Here is a 22,606-nt window from a genome sequence, read left to right on the forward strand (position 1 = left end):
TCTGCTCTGATGTGGGAATGTATGGAAATAGGTAGAGCAGGGGAATGAGGCAGCACCTGAGCAACCTCAAGTCTGGAGCCACTTTGCAAGGCAAGATACATCCTTATGGATTCTGCAAGCTGCTGTGTTAAAGACAGGTCTTGGGGCTAGCTCTGCCCATCTGTCTACCTGAACCTGAATAATGTCCTGGGGCATATCCACAGAGAATGGAATCTGTGGAAAGCAGAGCCTCATGCCAGTTCTCAAAACTCTTACTTCCTTTATACTGAAAATCCCCGAGAGAGGATCCTTTCAAATGTGTAGTTAGAGAAGCAGGTTGATTAAACACCTCATGGTCTCCCCATCAACCCAACCTCATGTCCCCACAGTTAAGGCATAGCTACTGCTGCCACATGGATTAGTTGGCAGCTCATTTAGGTGTCTACAGAAATGCCTTTCAGGCTTGGGGTTTCTGATCAGGTGTCACAGTTCTTCCTCGTTTCCACCATGGATGTGTGCCTCATCTGAATGATGCCAGGGAGTACAGGGCCCTAGTCGGTGCTCAGTGTCCAGGAGATAGAACCACATGCCTATGAATCACAGAGCTGGGAAGCAGCTGCTTGGCTGGCACTTCCTGACAGATTCACAGGAGCCCTGGCTTCTGGGCAACAAGGTGTCTCAGCACATCAGTGTCTCGAAAACTATTATTACCTGTGAGCTGCCCTCCCATTTCTTGAGCTGTGCAGCATAAATAACAATTATGATGGTGACCGAGACACCTGCGCTATGAGATACAATAGGTATCACTTCACTTGAGTGAGTAGAAAATTTCAGGGTAGAAAGATGGCCATGAAATACCCATTCAGAAAACTAAAGAAAACAAAAGGATGGGAGGCACATGGAAGTTCAATAAAAGCATCTCTTTGCAGGATGGAGAGAATCCAAGATCCCACTGAGAAAGGAAATGTCAACCAGCTGCCCTGAGTCTCCCCGGGCCACAGCTCCCTCCTCCTCCACTGCCCAGAAGTGGGCAGGAAACGGCTTCCAGGGAAGCAGAGAGCAGGGCCACTTCCCGCCTTCTAGATGCCAAATGGAAATGAGATTATTGAGACAATGGGACCCAAAATTATGTTCTCAGGTGGGGAGGACATGAACAGCATCGTGATTGTTGCTGTTCATTTCACTCTGACACATTGTGTCTCCTTGGCCATTGTTGAGTCCTATTTTTACCCTGCCCCAAAACTTTTATCCTTTGGTTTATAATTCTGAAAAAACAAAAAAGTCACTCAAGGAAAAGCACTCCTCATAGGTGAAAGAAATAGTGTCATTGTTCAGCCTCATCACCCTTTTGAGTCAGCCAGTGATTGACGAGCTGAGATTTAGGGCTGTGAACTGCATACCTGTCGGCAGGTGCCACGTCTGATTTGGAGCCAGCTTCCCCATTAGTAAAAGTCCATTAGGCGCTCTCCCAAGAGTACTGAGGTAGCTAAAGACTCTGCATTTATTAAGCACAGAGTGTCCTCAGAGACAGGTGTGCTACATAAATACAAGGTGGTTTAATTATTTTAACAACCCACTGATACCATCTGATGAGCAGCAGTAGGTCTAGGGCTTCAGTCCCTTTGCTGCAAATGATGTTTGCAGACATCTGTTAACACACTCCATTCCCTTTCCTCTGTCCCCATTGGCACAGATCCCTATGTCAAAGTGTCCCTGCTTTGTGATGGGCGGAGGCTGAAGAAGAAGAAAACAACCATAAAGAAAAACACACTCAATCCTGTCTACAATGAGGCCATCATCTTTGACATTCCCCCGGAAAACATGGATCAAGTCAGCCTGCTCATCTCAGTCATGGACTATGATCGGTAGGTGGGCGTCCCAGAAGGATGTGATTCCACCCCTCACTCCCACTCCAGCACCAGCACAGAGCTCCTTGACCTTGTGATTCAGGGCTCAGCTTCGGGGTTCAGGCCTCAACTCTATCTGTACCCAAGAAGGGTACAGGAGTTTGAGGAAGATCATGGATTCTCCCTTAGCAAAGGTTCAAAGTTCTTTTCCCAACTGGCCTATTTCCATCAGGGGCGGCTCTATCCATCAGTTTCCCTGAATTCACCCCTTGCTATTCCCATTCTTCCATCTGGCACCAAGTCCTGTTATCTGGCCTTCGAAATGCCCCTCTATCCTCTCTATTTCTGCTGTTGCTACTACTGTCACCCTGGGATGGCTGTGCAGCCTCCTAACTGACCCCTGCCTCCATCGATTCCTGCCCCAATTCGGTCAACATACTAGGCACACATCTTCCTAAATGACAGCTTTCTTCCTGGACCCGCCCTTCTAAAGAACCATCAGTGGCTCCTGTGATCCAGGCTTTTCCCTTGGACTCTCACGGCCTTCCCTCATCTGGAACCAGCATATCCATCCAGTCGGATCTCCCCTCTCTCAGATATTTTTCTTCTCTTCCACACCTCCTGCTTTTCCATCTAGGCTGGCTCAGAAACATTTCTCAACTGCTCCAGCCCCTATAACTCCTTCTCTCCAGTTGTCACTTTAGCTAAAGAAGAAAGAAACCATGCAATAAAGCCTCAATACAGGACTTTTAGCCCAAGTTCTCAGGCATAGTATTGACAAACATACCTAAGGGATAATTGATGTTCTTACCTAGTGAATAAATCACATTCCAGCCACGGGGGTTTTGGAGAAATGGTGCTCAGAGACGGTCGATTTATTTGCAAATACTGATGTCTCAGTGAGGTTGTAATGTGTTGGCGGGGTCAAATAAGTGAAGAGACTTAGACTCTCTCACCTCCCAAACTCAGGCTGTCTGCCCACCATTTCTTGAGATTCCAAACAGGTTTATAACCTTTGCTTATCTGCCTGTGTCCAGTGTCCACTGAAGGGGACCAGGCAAAGGCTTCACTGCCACTGCCACCCAGAAGCCCTGCCAAGCATCTGTTTCCAGAGCTCAGAGTTCTGAGTTAGACCCATTGGGCAGAGTCCTACCATGCACCCCCCCCTCCAACCCGCGCTGGACCTCCTTGTCTGAAGGCATGTCTGGTAGCCAATGCTGGGACTTTTGTTTCTCCCTCAGAGTGGGCCACAATGAGATCATAGGAGTCTGTCGTGTAGGGATCAATGCCGAAGGCCTGGGTAGGGACCACTGGAACGAGATGCTGGCATACCCCCGGAAGCCCATCGCACACTGGCACTCCTTGGTGGAGGTAAAGAAATCCTTCAAAGAGGTGGGTGAGGTCGCCTGGCCCTTGGCATGTTTGCTGCATGGCAGTGTGGGCTGGAGAATGGCAGTCGGCTGCAGTGACACCTTCAGCCTTTTGTGGAAAGGTGGGCATGGGGGCCACATGCTTCTTACCCAGCGTGTAATAGGCCAAAAGGAAACAGAGGAAAAAGGTGGAGGCCACCGACACAAAGCCTCTGGTGTTGGGCATTTTGAAAGCAACACTGAGTTCGTAATGGAAAGCAAGAACTTTGAAGAAGACTTCCCAGCAGACCACTGTGCCAGGCCTGAAATGCTTTCACAAAGCCCTTGGCCAAGTTGGTCCTTTAGGAGAAAGCCCCAAGCGGGTGAGATCACAGCTTGGCAAGACATTCTACCCCTGTCAGAACAGTAAGTTCCCTGAGGCTCAAGCGAGGCAGTCACTTGGCAGTTTTCACTGCTTGGATGGAGATGCCAAAGAGCAGATTCCTCCTCTTATGAATGTTGGTTCTCGCCCTTGTTGGGGAAGGGAGCATGACCTCAAGGTGTCAGGCTTTCTGGCTAAAGCTGTGGAGCTGGGTTGCGTTGGGTTCTAACAGAGACGTAATGGAGAGAGCACTGGGCTGGGAGTCCCGAGACTTGGGCTCCAATCTTGGCCCCTCCTGACTTACTGTATAATCTTGACCCTGTCACTTCTCCCTCAACTGCAAAGAAAATATCCCTTTGAGTGATATCTGCAAACTTCTCCACCCTCCACTGAATCCCACTGACTTAGGATCCTGTATTCTATCACCCTGGTGGTCCCCAGGCCTGCTTTTTCTCAAATGGATTGGAAGTGTGGGTGACCAAACAAGGCTTAAAACTCACTCACAGTATCTCATGCCTTGGTCTGTATCCTAGAAAGCTGGGTGAATATTCTGTCATCTTAACAGGCTTCAAACCTAACAAGTCTAGAGAGCTGTACAAATTGGAAATTCTACTAATACAAAATAAAGCTTTATCCTTTTCACTGCATGGCCCCTCAGCTTAAAATCGGAGTCACCTTCAAAACAGAGTCATCCCCTCCCCACACTCTATGATGCAGAGAAGTCAGGTCGGCAAACCTAGAGAACCCACCGGCTCCCTGCCCTCTCATGGAGGACAAGCCCATTTCCAGCTGTTTCTGGCAGGGTGAGGTGTCTCAGGAGAGCCTGAGAGCCAAGGGGACTGGACCTGTGGAAACACGGGTGATAGGGACCTCGGTTGGTGAGGGGGCAGGCTAATTGATTCACCTCCCCAGACAGGTGGCGTGTGCTCTGTGCAGCTCCTGCCCTGTGACCTTTGAGGCGGCATCAAGGGGTATAAAGAAGCAAAGTTTCTGGCAGTTGAGACCTCATATTTCTATCTTGTGGGTGACTTGATTTTCCCATAGCTGTGGACCTTTAATGAGTGAGGCCAGTCCCTCGGCTCTCAGCTCCCCCAGAGGAGCCCCTGCCCCTCTTTTCCAGAAAGCCCTTTCTGCAGAGTGTGGGTGAGGAACCCACAATACAGGAGGCGTTGCTGGGCAGAACGCTAGACAACCTGCAGACAGCATCCAGCACCTCACTGAAGGCTGTGCTGGTTCAACCCAGGCAGAGGTCATGACAGCCCCATCCACCACACCACTCCTCCTCCCCCGCTTATCATCCTTTGGAGATATTTAAGAATAGAACAAGTCTACCAAACTGTTTAGGGTGGCTTAGGGGGAGGGCATGGAATGAGAGCTAAGAGGTCTCTGGTTGGCTGTAGGGCCTTAGAAAACTCACTGCCCCACTCTGGTCTTGGGGCTCCTTGGTAAAATGAGAGGATAAGCCCTTCCCATCTTTGCTTTTCTAGGAAACTCTGACCCTAAACTATGGCTGGGCCCATGAGCCCCCATCTTGTACTGTGACTGCCTTTCTAATCTTGAGTCTGCAATAACCCATCCCTGTTACCAGGCTGAGCCTGCCTGTGGAAAATGGAAAGTGACAGAGCAGCGGCTACAGCTGGGGGTGGGGTGTTGAGTACCACGGAGGAGCTAGGACTTGGCTCCAGAATCACTCTCCTTCATGATGAATACAACCTAATTAAGCCAAATAATTGATTTCCAAGTCCCTATTTCTTTGAGAACTCCGACTCACTGGTTCAGACTACAAAAGAAAGATAAAGTAGAATCAAGCCCTTGAAAATGAATATTTGATGAGACAGTAAAGGGAAAGTAACAGTATATGGAAAACAAAAAGAGAATAAATTGATATGCTTTGGGTTTACTTTTTGCTTGACCTCGCAGGCCAGGCTCCCAGGAATGCCCCCTCCCCCATGCATGATCCCACCATTTTCTACTCAGCTGATCATTCTCTGTATCAAGAAGCTGAAAATGACACTCGTCTCGGCAACCTGAGATTTCAATAGTTCGCATTTATTTGAAATTGTTGCCGACACATTTAGCGCCCACATTTGAAATATCTTTATTAAAATGCATGCAAACCCCCACAGGGCTGACATTAAGTAAGCACCTCATGTCCGCTGGTGCGATGCATTGTGCTTGGAGGCAATCCTCCCGCTCATCCTCAGAGCTCACATCCTGCCTTCTTTTCATTCCTGTTCTGGATGTTGAGCAAGAGCTTTGCTCCTGAAACTTGTATCTCCCATTTGTATAATCATAAAGAAATCTCCTCCAGCTGCCGGGAAGATAAATGGCATCATATCTGCAAAGCGCTCTGTATTTATCTTGCACCTTTCTTAAGGGATTTTCAAGTGCTGTGATCGTTTCTTTTTTATTAATGAGAACAGAGGGCATCATACTTGCTCACTTGTTTGGGGCTCAAAATAAGGCTGAGGGGAACAAGTTAACTGAAAAGGTGTCTTTCCCTGCTGGGATTCTTTCATGAATAAAAATTCATTGAGCCATCACAAGTGGCCTTTCCCAGCTGCGGCACCCGCCCCCTTCCCTCTCAGCCCAGAGCCACGTGTCATCATTGTTACCACACACAGGGCTGACCAGCACTCTTCACCAAGGCATTTTATCATGGAGGGCCAGGTTCAGATCATCTGCCAGAGATGTTAAATCTCCATTGGAACGTGACCCATTTCAGAGCAAAAAAAGACCTTACTGGAACACAGGCCTTCTGAAACAACAATCTCCCTGTGTGCTGGGGACAGGTATGCTGCTATTTCAGAGCCACTGTAAGCCTCCTGGAATCATTCACCTTCCCATTGTCCATGAACCCCATCTCCTCCCTTTGTTTATCTTCGTAGGAAAACTCGGACTAGCAGGGGAGCCAGTGTTCCTTCTTCATTTGTTCTGGATAAACAGTTATGCTCCCTGCGACTACTCTTTGGGCTGCTACATAAAGGAAGAAAGACACTCTATGAAGCCCTTTTATGTTTTCTCCTCTGACCTGGCCTATCAGTCAGGTTGTGTAAGTGGCATGCTTACCCAGGGAAGAAGCCAGTGATTATAATGTACCTTTCACCAACAGTAAAGGTTGTAACAGAAAAGTAGAACTCCTAAAATGAAGGTCTGTTAAATGAGAGCATTAGTAATCATCTGTTGTCACCTTCTGGTTAAGAAACACTTGAGTCAGAAGCCACAGTGGGCTCAACAACCAGGCATTTATTTATCTAAAATATTTCACCAGGGAAACCCTCGGTTGTGATTTCATTCAAGTGGATGCTGCAAGCAGAGAGACTGCCACCTGGAGTTAGGAGTAAGTACCTGGTGTGGACCCAAAGACGTTAGGTTGCTTATTACCTTTTGTCTCCTTCTTCCCCTAGTGTGGCCAAATGCTGAGATAGCAGCAGGATGGAGTGGAAACAACACTTAGTTGGGTGTTAGGAGACCTGGTTTCGGGTCCTGGTTCTGCCCCTAGCCAGCTGTGTCTTGACTTCTCTGTCTTCGTTTTCTTATTTGCAAGAACAAGGTTAGACTGGATCAGCTTCCAAGCCTGCCTCCAGTGCTGACATGCTAAGATTGCTTAGGTCTAGGTCACATAATGGTAGTCATCAGTACCTGATTGTCTGGCCCTTGGTTAGTCATAAAGATCTTCAGTTGGCCTGCACAGGGAGTCCTAAGAAGCCCACGAAGAACCGAGCCCAGAGAATGGTAACAGAAGCTTTCCTTAGAACTGAAAGCATTAAGGTAGTTTAGTAGGTCTGAATCCTTCCTCAACTTTGTGGGTTTCCCATCTACTCCATAGGTGATACTGGATAGAAAGTGATCTATTCCTCAGGTGGCTCGGCCCTTCTAGAAAAGACTGTATTGAGGGAGAATCACATCCTCCCCTGACCCCAAACCTCCGTGTGTGCACAGATGCATAGTTGCAGCTTCTGCTCAGCCCCGTTACTCCACAGTGGAGACCCTCAACACTCATGAGAAGCAGAAGGGGGGGCTGCACTTCCAGGTCAGGAAGGCCATCTTGACCACCTACCTACCTCTTATCTCTGGAGCTCTGTCCTGCAGACACCCAGGAGAGTACTGGGTCTCTGCAACCCACTCCAAGGATGGGTGAGCAGTGGACACTGACTCACTTTGAAGTTATTAATATACAGCCCCCAGGCAGGTCCAGAATATTCATGGGGTCAGATCCTTGCTCAGTAAACATTGCTGCGGTTATGACTGCTGCAACAATGACTGGTTAAAGAAGGATCGAATGGCTCAAGTCCAGCCAGCCTCAGCCCTCTCCTTCACTCCATTACGCCTCATTACATGACCTCTTTCACAGAAGGGTTAGAGTCTGGCTGATAGAAGACAGTCTTTGAGCTAGGAGAGCTGGGGAGGAGAAAGGGGTTACAGAAGCCCAGAAGGGTCTGCTCATGCCTCTACCTCTCCACAAGTCAGGTGCAAATGCCCATAGGAAGAATAAAGACCAAAGGAGACAGCTCAAAGCTAAAGCAGTATCAGATTTTTAGCTGTACTATCAGCTCCCAGACAAATTGCTAATAATGCATGACCATCAGTTCTTGGCAGTAAGGACATATTCTGCACACTGCCTCTTTCGCTGCTAACATAATATGATTTTCAGTGTGAAAAATGGCTGAAGCGCACAGAAATGGTCCAGTCAGAGCACCTCATTCACAAACACACACACACACACACACACACACACACACACACAGTTAAGAAAGCTTTAATTATCTCTGCGGTAGGTCTTTTTGAAAATCAGGTTTCCAAACCAGAAGCTCTAAGCTGTTTCCCTTATGTTTTTGCATGGCTGACAGCAAAATTCAAGAAAGCTTATGAGAAGCTGGGAAAGGTGAATTCAGTGCATTGGGCCAGTTCAGTTTTGCAAGTTGAAATGTAAATTTATTTAGCAATTAATAACCAGACTTTTCTCCTCTTTACAGTGGCAGGGCCGAGCTGCTAGCTTCGACAGTGAGAGCTCGTGCCCATCTCCGAAGCCACCTCCGACACCATGAGTTGTGCGGCCAAATAACACAAATGGGACTCAGCAATGTTCTCTTTGCACTTGTTCAACCGTCTAAACAGTGTTGTGCAGTCGCAGTGGCGGCAGCAGTGGCAGCCGTCCGTCACTCCAGAGTCTTACCTGCTCCTGTGTAGGTCAAGGCTGAGACACTTGTCTTGTGGTCAGATCTGTCTTAGTCTTTTCTGTCTCCCAAGGTGATGTTTTTGTGGTTTTTCACTTTTTATGGGTCTACTGTTAAGAAAAGAAAAAAAAAAAAAAAAAGAGTAGGAAAAGACAAAGGGTGGAAAGCCCAGAAGTTGGTTCTAGAAAATACAATGTACAGTTTTTTGGAAAGAGGTGGATTGAGTTTCTGAAATGCTGTGTCTCCAGCAAGCTCCACAACCCTGGAAAAGGAGGACGCTCAGTGGGACTGCGGTTGCGTTTTCAGTGCCCTGCAGGAATGAGGTGAATCCATGGAAGAGCCTTTGTGAGGCGAATTACTAGTCTTTGAAGCTCTTCGCTGGAGGGACAGAAACCACATTGGGACCATCAGTCCCATGTTGAAATCACAAGACCTCTGAGGCGCTTGTGAGCCTTCAGCTGAAGTGCAGGATTCCTTGCTGGTTTTCCCCATGAATTGAAAACGTCTTGATTCTTCATGGGAACTTAGTCACTTTCTTTAGGAATGATTCCGCCGAAACTAAACACGCCGTATGTTTTCTGATGCGCCACAGTTAATGATCATATTTGTTTGAAAACAGGATCTTTGTTCTCAGAAATAACCTTCATTGTAAAGTAAGAGAGACACATACGTTCTGGAATGATTTCTGCATTATACATAGCTTTATAATTCCATGAGGTATCAACTCTCTGTTTAAAATGCCTAAACAGATTAAAGAACAACCTAGATTAAATGTTCTTTTCCAGATGGGGAGTTTTGAAATCCAAGTAGCAGTCTGAGTCCATCTTTCCATGAAGAGTATCTTTTTGATTGAAACTGAGTGAGCGTAAGCCTATTTCAGCCCCTTTGGCTCTGGGACAATATTCATCTTAAACTTTAGTTCTATAAATTACTAAGTACTTCAGTGTTGTTTGTTTCAGTGGTTGTGAGGGTTTCTTGTTTCCTTTAGATCTCTACCTTAGGCCAAACTCAATTTAGGAAAAAAAAAAATGGTTTGAACGATTCTGTGTTGTAATAGCACATTTCTGTTGAGTTAATAGTGTTCTTCGCACCAACCCCTAAAACCAGGTTGATTTGCTCAATCTCAGTTTGTGCAACCCCAGTAAGCGCGTGGAGGTGAGTTTCTACTTTGACTTGTGGCAGCACAATGCCGGTTTCCAGAGCTGTGTGTACTACTTGCAAGAGGCAAGTCTGCTGAAGAACCCCTTCTTTTAACAGTGGAAAATCAAGAACAGAAAATCTGTTCACACATCCGTGTCTTATTCTTTATATACGTTACATGGTAGAGGAGCAGCGACCAATAAAGCATCCCTCACTTTAAACCAAGTTGTCAGATTTCTCTGCTGATAGAACTCTGCATAGTGTCTTCTAGCCCTAAAAATGACCAGGTTGGGCATGAGTTAACAGGATATTGTGGCAAAAGGAGTTTTCTGCTTAGAAAAGTAAATGTAGATAAACCTAAACTCCACCCTGTACTGAACCTTAGGCTAGGGACTCATGTGTAAAGATGACTTTTCTCCCCAGATATCTTGTGATTGACAGGCCTTCCTAGTCCGGCAGTCCTGCATTTGGGTGTTCTCTTGAGAGTGAGAAAAAAACCCAAGGTCATGACAAGATTCCTAGCAGGCGACAAACTTCATTGTGATTCTGACTCTAGACTGACCCCATCAAGATAGTCGTTTCCATCAGTGAACAGATGCTGTAGACCTTGCAATTACAAAGGGACAGCTGAGTTTCCTGGGTCATAAGGAGTCCAGAAATTAGTGTGAGAAGGCCCTTCTGGAAGTGAACTCAAAATGCACGTCCAGCTGTCATCATTAAACCCTTAGGCAGGTGAGGATAACCCATTCTAACCTCTTGGAGAAGGGAGTGTGATCAATGTGAATTGCAATAGTATGGCTCATCTGAGACATTCCTCTTATATCCAAGCAGCTATCTCCCATGAGTGAACATCCCAATGGTTTCAGAAAATCATCTTCTGAATAGATTCTAGTCAGACCCCATACCACCCTGGCCAACTGCAACCGCTGCTGCTCTGGCAGTCTGGGTCAATTCCTACAGGCCTGGGAGCCCACCCCAGGGAGGCTTTTAGCTCCTGCAGCCTCACCCCCAGCACCCTCAAAGTAGACTAGTCTTCAACCTGAATCATGAATGAGACCTGAGCATCTGCCAACTTCATTATCTAGCCCAGTATCTCTTCCCTCACAGAGGAGAAAAAAATGAAATACAAAGTCGATCCATTTGTTGGCTTTCTCTGGCCGGAGAAGCCTCTCGGGTTGTTGCTGTGAGCTTTGATAAAGTTGTGATAACAAGGGCCATTTGCACATAGTTTTTAAAAAAAAATATGGAAAGTTCCCTTCTCCTTTATTTAGCAGTGTTTCTGGGCTGAAAGATGCCCTCCTCCCCCTCTGCACTTACCCAGGACGTTAATTAATTGCATCGTCATTTAAAATATTATGTTGTTAATTACTGCTTCGTGTCTTCCCACCCCTGTCACAGCCTGGAGTTTTTATTCAATTAAATCTCTGTCTCTTGCCCATTTCTCTTGTCATTTTATGTTCCTGGGGTTTAGCAGTCAGCACACGCACAGGACGTCGCAAAGCTTTTCTTTTCCATCTTTGCTTCACATAGATAACCACTTCCCTTCTAACAGAGGTAGAGCAGAAGGGCTTGTTTGTTCTTTGTTCTGGCGGAGGAATACCTGTGTACCCCATCAGGCTGGAATCCACCTGTGTTTTGTCAGGCTTGTGGCTCGGAGATCATTTGGCACACAGGGCTCCGCTGTTCCTTCAGCTGTTCAGCTCAACAAGCAGCCCCTGCAGATGCTGAAGCTCCCCTAGGGAAGTGGGCCACACACTCACATCTGGGAAGTACGATGCTGTCACCCACTAGCAGAGGAATTCTGCTAACCATTGTAAAACACAATTTGCCAAAGCCATGGGAAAATACTGTTGCAACCTCAAAAAAAAAAAAAAAAAAAAAAAAAAAAAAAAGAACATTCTAATATAATAGAATATCTCTCTGCTCGCCTGCAGCTTTTATTTTAGAGAGCAGTCCGTAGATTGGGGCGTGGAAGGGACCATCCATTCCTGCACGTCTGCATCTAAATGAGGGGTGCTCCACCATGAGAGGCCCAGTGAGCTGAACTGCTGAGAGCAGCACTCTCCTGCCTGAAGACGCAGCCTCCCCTTGCCAGTGGCTTCCCATCAGGTCACCCAGCAGCCAGAAGGATGAGGCAATGTGCTGGTCACATCTAGAGCTGATAAACCAAAGGGGTCATTGTGTCTGTTAGTATGGGCTGGGCTATGCTGCAATTACAACCTGCAGATTACAGTAGCTGAAAACAGCAAAGGCCTATCTCTCATCCATGATAGGCGCCCATCACAGGTCAGTTAGGAGCTTTGCTCATCTATCACAGGTCAGCTAGGAGCTTTTCTCATCGTATTTATTCAGGGGGACTCAGGAGGACAGAGTAACTGAAATCTCAAACACTGCTAGTTGCTACCCATGAGGGAAAAGAGTCCTTGGAAGGGTCTTCTACTGGCCTAAATGCTCTAGTAACACATCACTTTTCTTCACAGTCCATTGCCAGAACTGCTGATAGTGTCTCACAAAACATAAGAGGCTCGAGTTCCCCAGGGAAAGAAGAACTGGAAATACTGAGTTAGCAGCACCTGGGAAGACCACAGTGAACGTAAACAGGCCTGTGGAGGCTGACAGCTACTGAACAATGGATTCAGAAACACTAACACAGGCATCCATGTGTTCTATTCATTGTTGAACGACTTGCCCACAGAAAGCTTTTAGTCTAGTACAATGGCACTGAGTAATGATAGTTCAAGGTAGAAAATGGAAGTGCAGTTATGGAGGTGAAGTAAAAGGCTATATAGAGGTCCAAGAAAGAACATCCCAGCTCAGCAGAATGAGTGGCAGCTTCAGGTGCAAAGTGGCTCTGAGCTAGGCGTTGAGGCTGAGTGGGATTTGGAAGTGTGGAAGTTGTGGGGAGGAGGCATATTGCAAACTGAGGGCCCACACAAGTGAAGGTCCAGAGCTGGAATTCCTAGGGCTGCCACTACCCTGAATCTAGGGGAGACAGTGAACCCCCTGAGTTCAAGTGCTACCCTGCTTGCACTGGTCAGCCCAGGCAGAGTGCAGGACTTCTGCCCATGGAGCCCTGCTGTCCCTGGCCCTGAGCCCCACCCCACCAGACTCTAGACCTGGCCCCTGTGTAGCTCTTGCCAACTGCCTCCACTAGGACCTGGACCTGCTGCCCCACCCTCCATTGGTGGCTTGGCAACTGCTCCTCTGACTTTAAGACTCAGTCTAGCAGCCTCATCCCATCCACTTAACCAGCCTTTCCTCCCTGGGCTATTATTTCTCAGCCAGAAGCCATTTGGGACTTCATGATCTGTGTCATGTCCTGCTGTCCTGCAGGGTGAGCCCTATCCAGAGGTCTGATTCCTTAGTAGGGGGAACAGGACCAGCCTCTCCCCAGCTTTCCCTCGGCTGTTCATAGCAGCAAGCCCATGTGGAGAGACTGAAGGTGAAGAGATGGGCAGGCAATTGTGGTTGTCCACTCAAGAGGGAGTGTAGGGCTGACCCAGACATAGGCAGGGCACCTGTATAACATGTGGTGGTCACAGACAGACGTGGCGGCTCACACCTGTAATCCCAGCACTTTGGGAGGCTGAGGTGGGAGGATTGCTTGAGCCCAGGAGTTTCAGACCAGCCTGGGCAACAGAGCAAGACCCCATCTCTATTTTTTAAAAATTTGATAGTCACAGAGGGAAAATGCAACACCGGTGACAGCTGAGCTCATCTGGAAGACAGAGAGAGGAAAGGGGGTTTCCCAAGTGTTGTATGTTTTTATACCTTGGAGACTAAGTGTTCTATGCCTTCCACAGAAACCAGAAATTCAGCAGAGCAAGAAAAAGTGATGAGTCCAGTTTGGGCCAAACTGAGTTTGAGATGCTGGAGGGATGTCTAGCAGACAGCTGCAGTTCAAGATGCATCCTGGCAGCGAGGTCAGGTGTGAGATGTTAGTTTCTGGAAACCTTACACCACAAAGCGATGTGAAGACAGGAGGCTGACGCTGTTAAGTACAAGTAGACGAGGGAGCCTAAAAAGAGGTTCTTCGGGAACCATCAGCATTTAGACATCAAGGGAAAAGAAAGTGATGTGAATCATCATGGAGAGGTGCCCAAGCAAGGCTGACTGATGCAAATGCTGATGAACAAAAACAGATCAATCAAGGGCTTCCTAAAATGATTCCTCATAACAAGCGAATCCAAGTTGCTTCAGTATAACTCAATTCACGAAAGTCCATTTTCACCTATGTTTGCAGGGCTCCAACTCTTTTTTCGTCTCCCATCAGCTTGGCCCTTGATGTTTCAAAAAGAACTGTGTAAAATACACATAACATAAAATTTACCATTTTTAATTGTATGGTTCAGAGGCATTAAGTACATTCACATTGTTGTGCTAACATCAACACCATCCATCCACAAAGGTCTTTTCATCTTGAAAAACTAAAACTCTACCAATTAAACACTAACACCTCATTCCTTCCTTCCCCCAGCCCCCGGCCACCACCATCCTACTTTCTGTCTTTATGAATTTGACTACTCTAAGTACTTCATATGAGTAGAATACACAGGCTTTTTCTTTTGTGGCTGGCTTATTTCACTTAGCATCATGTCCTCAACAGATGTTGTAGTATATGTCAGAATTTCCTTCTGTTCTAAGGCGAAATAATATTCCATTGTATGGATATGCCACATGTTGTTTATCCATTTACTCACCAGTGGCTACTTGGGTGGGTTCTGTGTTTTAGCTATTATGAATGATGCTACTATTGTATGCTATAGGTGTACAAACATCTCTTTGAGACCCTGCTTTCAATTCTTTTACATGTATACCCAGAAACAATTGCTGGACTATACAGCAATTCTGTTTGTAATTTTTTTGAGGAACCACCATACTGTTTTCCATAGCAGCTGCACTATTTTATTACATTCCCATCAGCACTGCACAAGAATTCCAGTTCTCCACATCTTCACTAACCCTGGCTTTTATGATAGTAGCCATCCTAATGGGTGTGAAGTAGTATCTCATTGTGGTTTTGATTTGCATTTTCCTAATGGTTAGTGATGTTGACCATCTTTTCATGTGTTTAATGGCCATTTGTGTGTTTTCTTTGGAAAAAAGTCTACTTAAGTCCTTTGCCCATTTTGAACTGGGTTGTTTTTGTTGTTATTGTTGACTTGTAGGAGTTCTCTATACATTCTGGACATTAATCTTTTATCAGATATGTGATTTGAAAACATTATCTCCTATTCCATGGGCTGCATTTTAATATTGTTGACCATGTCCTTTGATACACAAAAGTTTTTAATTCTGATGAAGTCCAATTCGTCTTTTTTCTTCTATTACTTGTACCTTTGTATCCAGTAAATAATCACCAAATTCCATGTCATGAAGATTTCCTCTGTTTTCTTTTAAGAGTTTTACAGGTTTAGATCTTTACATTTAGGACTTTGATCCATTTTGAGTTAATTTTTCCATATAATGTAAGGTAAGGGTCCAACTTTATTCTTTTGCTTGTGGGTATACAGTTTTCCCATCATCATTTGTTGAAAAGACCGTCCTTTCCCCCACTGAATGGTCCTGATACTCTTGTCAAAATCATTTGACCATATACACAAAGGTTTATTACTAAGATCTCTGTTCTAATTATTTGGTCTATATGTTTGTCTTTATGCCAGTTCCATACTGTTTGGATTACTGTAGCTTCGAAGTAAGCTTTGAAAACAGGAAGGGTGAGTCCTTCAACTTTGTTCTTTTTCAAAATTGTTTTGGCTATGTAGGGTTCCCTGAGATTCCATATGAATTTTAGGATGAATTTTTCAATTTCTTTAAAAAACATCATTGGGATTTTAATAGAAATTGCCTTGAATATGTGGGTTACTTTGGGTAATATTGGCAGGAACCCAACTCTTGAAGACACTATAATCACTCCACAAGGTGCCATTTGCTGACATTCTGTCCATAAATCCACCTCTGCTCTGAGAACCCTACTGATATACACATGTTGTGATCCTTGGTAAAAAACCAAGTACATATGGAGGTCAAAACTAGCTAACCAGACCTTTTACACCAAACTCAACTCTTACCAATTCCCTGTGAAAGTCATCTCCCACAACTGCAAATGTCCTGGCCCAATTCCCAACCGAACAACAGAACTGAATCCTGAAGCCCAGCTTCTCTCTCCTGCCCTACCTCAGCCCCAGAATGCTCAAGAACTTCAACTGGGCTTACTCACATTATGGCAGGCTCACCTCTTTTGCTACATACACATGGGTATTTACTCATCTATTCACTCAAAACACATGTGTTGAGCATCTAATGTATATCAGGTATCATGTTAGAGATGAGGACATGCAAATTTAATAATAATAATAACTAACATACACTAAGCAGTGACTATATGCCAGGCATTGTTCTAAGTGCTTTACATGCAAAATCTCACCTAATTCTCCCTCCAGCCCTAAGAGGGTAAAGAGCTTGCTCAAGATCATGAAACTGAACCTAGGTAATTAAATCCCAGAGTTCACACGCTTAAGCATGATGCTAAGCTGCCTTCTAATAAAACATAGCTCTTTAAGGAGCTCACAATTCAGAGGAGGAGACAAAGAAATAGAAAATTACTCTGTAATACAGTAAGAGCAAAGCTTGAGAAATGCCAGAGATTTAAGACATCCTAGAGAAAGATTACCTAACCCAGACAACTATGCATATCCCTTCCTGGTGTACCCCTAAACGTACCTTCTGAAACTCCAGCCTCATCCCTTCCAGGAGAGGGCCCCGTGATGGACTCTTTGAGAACCATCAGTCATGCATACTAATTTGATCCCCCACATCAGTTACTCCTCCAGGAGCAGCTAAAGAGTTGTGGGATCTGCGTATCAAACCCAACCCCAGCCAGTAACCCCACAATGACAATGATGCAAATGACGGACAATGCAAGAAAGAATTTAGTCGGTATAACTTCACAGCTCTATTGAAAAGCAGTGTTGAGCTTCAAAAAGGCAGGAGAATTCATCACGCTGTTGCAATATGCAGCTCCAGACAAAACATGAGCCATGAGACTTGACAAAAAGGGAAATTTGGTGATGAGCTGATGAGCTGCCACAGAAGAGGGCAGACAGAATACGGAGGGTTCAGAGGAACCCTGCAAACTCAGGCACTCCCACAGGCTAGCTCAGCTCTCCTGCCTCCTTGCATCTCTTTCCTTTCAGTACCAGAGTTGTGAATCACCTCCTGCAGCAATCTCAGCTGAGGACGACCAACTCACAGTGAATCAGTACTGGGGGAAGGAATGGAGGAGATGTGACTCTTTTCCCTGAGGTGGCTCTTTTTTCCACACAGTTTGGGGAAGTTTGGTGACACATCAGAGATTATCCAGAGAGACACAAGCACCAATGTGGGCAGATGCCCCAGGCTTTCCTGAGCCATGTAGCATTTCTGCTTTTCTCTGTGGCTTCAGCTTGCGGTCTGTACCTAGGCTAGGTCTGTGGGAACATTTCAGGCTGCAGCAATAAGGAATGAAAACCTGTCCCTGAGATGACAGAGGACTCGCTAATCACAGTTGAAAGGGCTATGGCCCTTTATACCATGGTCTTTCATCTCTCTGGAAAAATTACCAACAATGACACACAGCAGTAAAGCTGGATTGTGAAATCAAAGAGCCAGACAAACTTCACACGTTGTCTTCCTTAAATTACTAAGAACTTTCATTGCTGAATGATCCAAATATACCTAACTTACTGTGCAGAGAGATTCCTCATGTGCCTCCTGGATGTTAACCTGTAGCTGCCCTCCTGCTCCTGGCTCTCCCTCTCCCTGACAAGGAAATAGGGGCAAGAGAGGGGTGTGAAATTGTATTCTCCAGTTTATTTAATCCCCATGGCTACCTAGCATGTGAAGATAGATTTGTCTGTTTGACACCAATACATTTGGTAAGCTCAAGACCCTAGAGCCAGAAGACCTGGGTTAAATTCTGGCTCCTCGAGCCTCCCCAGTCTGCCCCGGATGGATCACTCGCCCTCTCTGAGCCTCACTTCCCTGTAAAACAGGGGGATGACAACTTTCATGGCAGTGGTCAGGCTCAGCTTCTGACCCCATTGTAAGAACATCCTGCAGCCTAGCTGCCTGGACAGTCTCCCTTTTCTCTGAAGGCCCCTACTCAGCCTTTACAACCGGGTAACTTGTGCTGCTCTTAAGCCTGGAGAAGGTGGCAGGGAGCAAAGAGGGGGGTGTAAGGAATAAATCAAGTGGCTGGGTAATTAATTTAGAATAACTTAAGCACTGAACGTGGAAGAGAAACAAAAGTGATGACATTTAATGAATGTGTCAGTTGATATCTCACTCACTCCAGCTGTCTTTTAAAATGTCAAATATCCCATTCCTTTTCCTTGCAGCTGGAAGGTACATGCTAAAAACAACAATTCTGTCCCAGTAGGTTAGCACAGGCACATAATTCAGAAGCAGGAGGTCCTAGAGGCTGCAGGAACAGGAGACAATGCCCATCACCCTAGAGAGCTGGACGCTGCGGCTGCTCCTCGTGCCCCGCACCGGGCCATTCTCCTAGCTCTTCAGCTACCTTCTTGCTATCAACCATAAAAAAACATACAAGACGTCGATGCCAAGAGAAAGACAGTCAGTGTGTTTTATGGTCCTTTCCCCAGTTTGTGGTTCTTCAAACTGATTCTCAGGGCTTGAAAGTTTTCGAGAGAAAACCTTAGCTGAACTCCAGGGAGAGAGAAAGCCAGGAGACGGTTGCTCCAGAGAACTCCAGGCTCAGGCATTTCCATTCTGAGCTGATTGGCCCTTGGCTCAGTCTTCTATAAATACCAGATACTGCTTCAGAGACAAACCAGGGGAACAAACCAGCTGGATTTTCACTTTGGGGGAAAATGTGAAGCCATGCGGTATCAAACAGTTTTCCTCTCAAACTCCAACCCTTACCCCCTAACGAGAGCTTCTTCACTTTCAGCCACAGCTGAGCAGCTGCCTCTTCAACCTCACAGGGTGCTGAGCTACAAGGAGGAGGAGCCGCTAAAGAGCAAGCAGAAAACTGGCGAGTGGTCAGACAACCCGGAAGCGGAAGTGGCCTCGGCAGTCCGAAAATTTCCAGCAACCTCAGCTTATTGACAGGAGCGCAGCTTCTGGCTTGAGGAGCAGAGAGGGCCGTGGTCTTCTAGGCCATCTGGGGAGAAGTGCAGAGTGAGCCGGTGTGGGACAACTATGAACAGCTCAGCTTTGGCCAGGCACAGACGTTCAGGGAAGACACAGTGACAGGTCAGAGCAGAGGCTACCCTTCCACTGTCCAGTTTAGAGCCACGTTGTGCAGGGAGTCCATGTCAGCCCCTCAGGTGAAGCGGGACCTCCACTGCCTCAGTGCTCCCTTACTGAAGGAGCAGAGCCCAACCACAGGGACGCTCACCCCTGCTGACCTGCTCACCAATGCTCAAAGCCAATGGCTTATTAAAGGACGTGTTTCCAACCCATGTTCTCCTTGGCTGCCGAAGTGCCTCCTGCAACCAATCGGCCGCTCCCTCCTGGAGGTTCTCTCCTTATCTGACTTTGGGCTCCTGCATGAGATCCAGCTTTGCTGCCATCCCGACTCTTCTGCACACCTCCTGGCAGTGAGAAGGCTCCCCTAGTCCTCCACCCTCTCCCTGCACACTCTTACCCACTTCACCTCCACCTCCACTTCACCTACCACCTCCATGCCAGGCTGATCTGCGTCCCCAGCTACCATTATTCTTCTGAGCACCAGGCCCAAATTGTCACCTGCTGTTAGACAAGGCCCTGAGATATCCTGCCACAACCTAAACCCAACATATCCTTCAGAGCCGCTCCTCAGCCTCTGCAGACTTCAGCAACATTGTCCCATCAGTTTAACCCTTGACTCCCCTCACTCCCTCAATCCGCCAGCATGTCCTATTTACTTCTTTTGTGTTGTTTCCTTCTTCCTTATCTCACTGCCCCACTCTCTCTGGGCCCTCACTACTTCCCACTACTGTCATCTCTCCTACTGGAATTTCAACTTTTCACCCTCCTCAGTGCCAATTGAGAGATTAAAAACTCTAATACCTTCTGAGGCTAAGCAGGTGTAAATGTATGAGGCTGTAAAACAAATGTAGAGTTGTAGGTTGTGGGAACTGGAAGGTGAAAGCTCTATCTAAAGATGTTCAAATTCAAATTAAAAAAAAAAAAAAAGGCCGGGCACGGTGGCTCATGCCTATAATCCCAGTACTTTGGGAGGCCAAGGCCAGTGGATCACTTGAGGTCAGGAGTTCAAGATCAGGCTGACCAACATGGTGAAACCACGTCTCTGCTAAAAATACAAAAAAAAAAAAAAAAAAAAGCCGAGTGTGGTGGCGGGTGCCTGTAATCCCAGCTACTTGGGAGGCTGAAGCAGGAGAATCACTTGAACCTGGGAGGCAGAGGTTACAATGAGCCAAGATTTCGCCATTACCCTCCAGCCTGGGCAACAAGAGCAAAACTCCATCTGAAAAAAAATTTTTTTAAAAAGCTAACACTGTTGGGCAAACTAATCAGATTCAGCCCCTGGACAACTACTTCTGAACCCCTAAAAAGTTGTTCTCCACTTCCCTAGTAGTTTATTCATCCTAAAACCTTTGCCAGGCATCCCACCATTATTCATAATTTTTTACTGACTCCCATTTTGCCCACAGAAGGAGAAACGAATGATTAATGTTTGCATAGAGCTTTTAAAATTACCAAGCACTTTGCTTTACGTGAAACTGACAATGCATTCATCTGGTGTTCAAAATACTTCATGGGTCTTCAGCACCCGTTTCTATGGCCAAATGCAACGCCCTCCTCTCACCGTGCTTTGTTTATACTCTGTATCCTCAGGATGCCCTCCCTAGCCCCAGGAAACCTAATCCCACTTATTCTTGGGGCCTAACTCCAGCCTCTCCAGAAAAGCCTTCCTAGAGCCCCGCTGGGGGTCGTGCTTTTCCCTCCCATACCTTGAGCCGGTGCTAGGCACACTCCCTTATTAGAAGCTGGTGTCCTATTTCTTTCGTGCCCTTTCTCGCCTGCTCCCTCCCGCTGCCCTGCACATCCAGGTGCCCCATCATGGGGAGCCTGTCAGAGAGGAGGCATCTACAGCCAAGAGGGGAGGACACATGAGCCAAAACCAGAGTCAAGTACCCAGATTCAGAATACCCAGCATGGGATTCAGGAAACAGTTAACACAGTAACCCCACAAACGTGGTCTATGATGGACGATGCACGAAAGAAGTCTTGGTGTGATTTAACAGAGGATGCTCTCCATCAGCGACTCAAACTTTACTGTGCATTTGAGCCACCTAGAAAGCTTGTTAAAAATGTAAATTGCTACCCACAGATGTTCTGATGCACTAGATTAGAGCCTAGGAATCTGCACTTCGACAAGCTGGCTGGTGATTCTGATGCATAACAAAGTCCAGGCACATGCATCAAGGAACATTAAGCCCAGAATTAGAGATTTGGCTTTACCTGGCATGGGATGGTTGTTCCTAAGTCAAGAAGACCCTGACCCAGACACAGCTCACAGGGGATTGTGTTCTAAATTCCACCTGATGGGACTTGTGTGTTTACTTAGGTGTGTTCATTAACAGTTTGGGGGCGTGACTGTTTCCCCCCTTAGGCATTTGGCTGGCAGCCCCATGGGCAACACACTGCCCGACTTACACAGGAGGGGTTGTTAGCAAAGGCACCCACTCTGCAAGCCTTGCCCAGTGCCCTGAAGGTCACCCCACACAATGCTACTGCAATTCAGTCCCCACTACAGCAGGGTGAACCATCTGCTTTCCATGACCACAGAGCAAAAGCAGAAGCAGACAGGTTGATCATGACTGACAGCATCTGTTTTAAATCAGGCTAACTGTAGGTTGGGCACAAGCAGGGCAGGAGGCAGTGGTGGAGCACTGCCCTGGCCTGGGCACCTCTTCACACCCCTCTCCCTAACCCAATCTTTTCTTTCCTATAGTCAGCAATGCTTTCCAGAGGACTGAAGGACAGATACAGGAGAATGTTAGGAAGTAGACTCTAGATTATTGGGGTCTGATCAAGGTAAGAATAAAGGTGGGTGTCTCAGGGGTGGGTGTCTCAGGTGGGTGTCACTAGTGCTAGCCATTAGGTCTGAGGATGGAAGATTAAGGGACCCTTAGTTTCTCTGCCTATGAGAAAATGTCTTGAGTTGCCGCAAAGCAGTGACCTTTCTCCCAAGCTCCCAACTTCCTGCTGAAGAACTCCATGCAGAAGACTGCAGCGAGCTCACACTCAGTGCATCTGCTATCAACTGACACTCCTTCCTCCCAGCCACCAGTCCCCTCCGGCTCCCCTCTCGTTCATATTCTTATCCACAGGCCCAGAGGCTCTGTGCATCTGCTATCAACTGACACTCCTTCCTCCCAGCCACCAGTCCCCTCCGGCTCCCCTCTCGTTCATATTCTTATCCACAGGCCCAGAGGCTCTGACTCATCTTTTCTTCCTTCCTTCTGTCCGTCTTCCTTTCCTTTCCTTTCCTTTCCTTTCCTTTCCTTTCCTTTCCTTTCCTTCCCTTCCCTTCCCTTCCCTTCCCTTCCCTTCCCTTCCCTTCCCTTCCCTTCCCTTCTCTTTTCTTTTCTTTCTTTTTTTATTTTTTTGAGACAGGATCTGGCTCTGTTGCCCAGTCTGGAGTGCAGTGGCAAGGACATGGCCCACTGCAGCCTCTACCTCCTGGGCTCAAGTTATCCTGCCACCTCAGCCTCCTGA

At 46.7% G+C, this 22,606-nt stretch overlaps 1 protein-coding gene across 14 annotated transcripts in view; it reads left to right on the forward strand.

Annotated features, from left to right (window-relative positions):
- SYT6 (synaptotagmin 6) overlaps window positions 1-18,966 on the forward strand; it is a 73,175-nt gene extending 54,209 nt beyond the window's left edge. For 4 of the 14 annotated variants that reach the window (XM_045365255.3, XM_045365273.3, XM_045365289.3 and 1 more), the window contains exons 5-7: window positions 1,673-1,844; window positions 3,068-3,218; window positions 8,534-11,312. In XM_045365255.3, coding sequence (XP_045221190.1) covers window positions 1,673-1,844; window positions 3,068-3,218; window positions 8,534-8,605 — 395 coding nt within the window. In that variant the 3' untranslated portion in view covers window positions 8,606-11,312. Of the gene's footprint in view, window positions 1-1,672; window positions 1,845-3,067; window positions 3,219-6,828; window positions 6,898-8,533; window positions 11,313-18,827 lie in introns of those variants that run through there. The other 10 variants (XR_001483378.4, XR_012416229.1, XR_012416231.1 and 7 more) reach the window with 5 other exon arrangements.
- Window positions 18,967-22,606: the final 3,640 nt, after the last annotated feature.

Source organism: Macaca fascicularis, chromosome 1 (genome assembly GCF_037993035.2).
Source record: "Macaca fascicularis isolate 582-1 chromosome 1, T2T-MFA8v1.1".
Taxonomy (NCBI): Eukaryota; Metazoa; Chordata; class Mammalia; order Primates; family Cercopithecidae; genus Macaca; species Macaca fascicularis.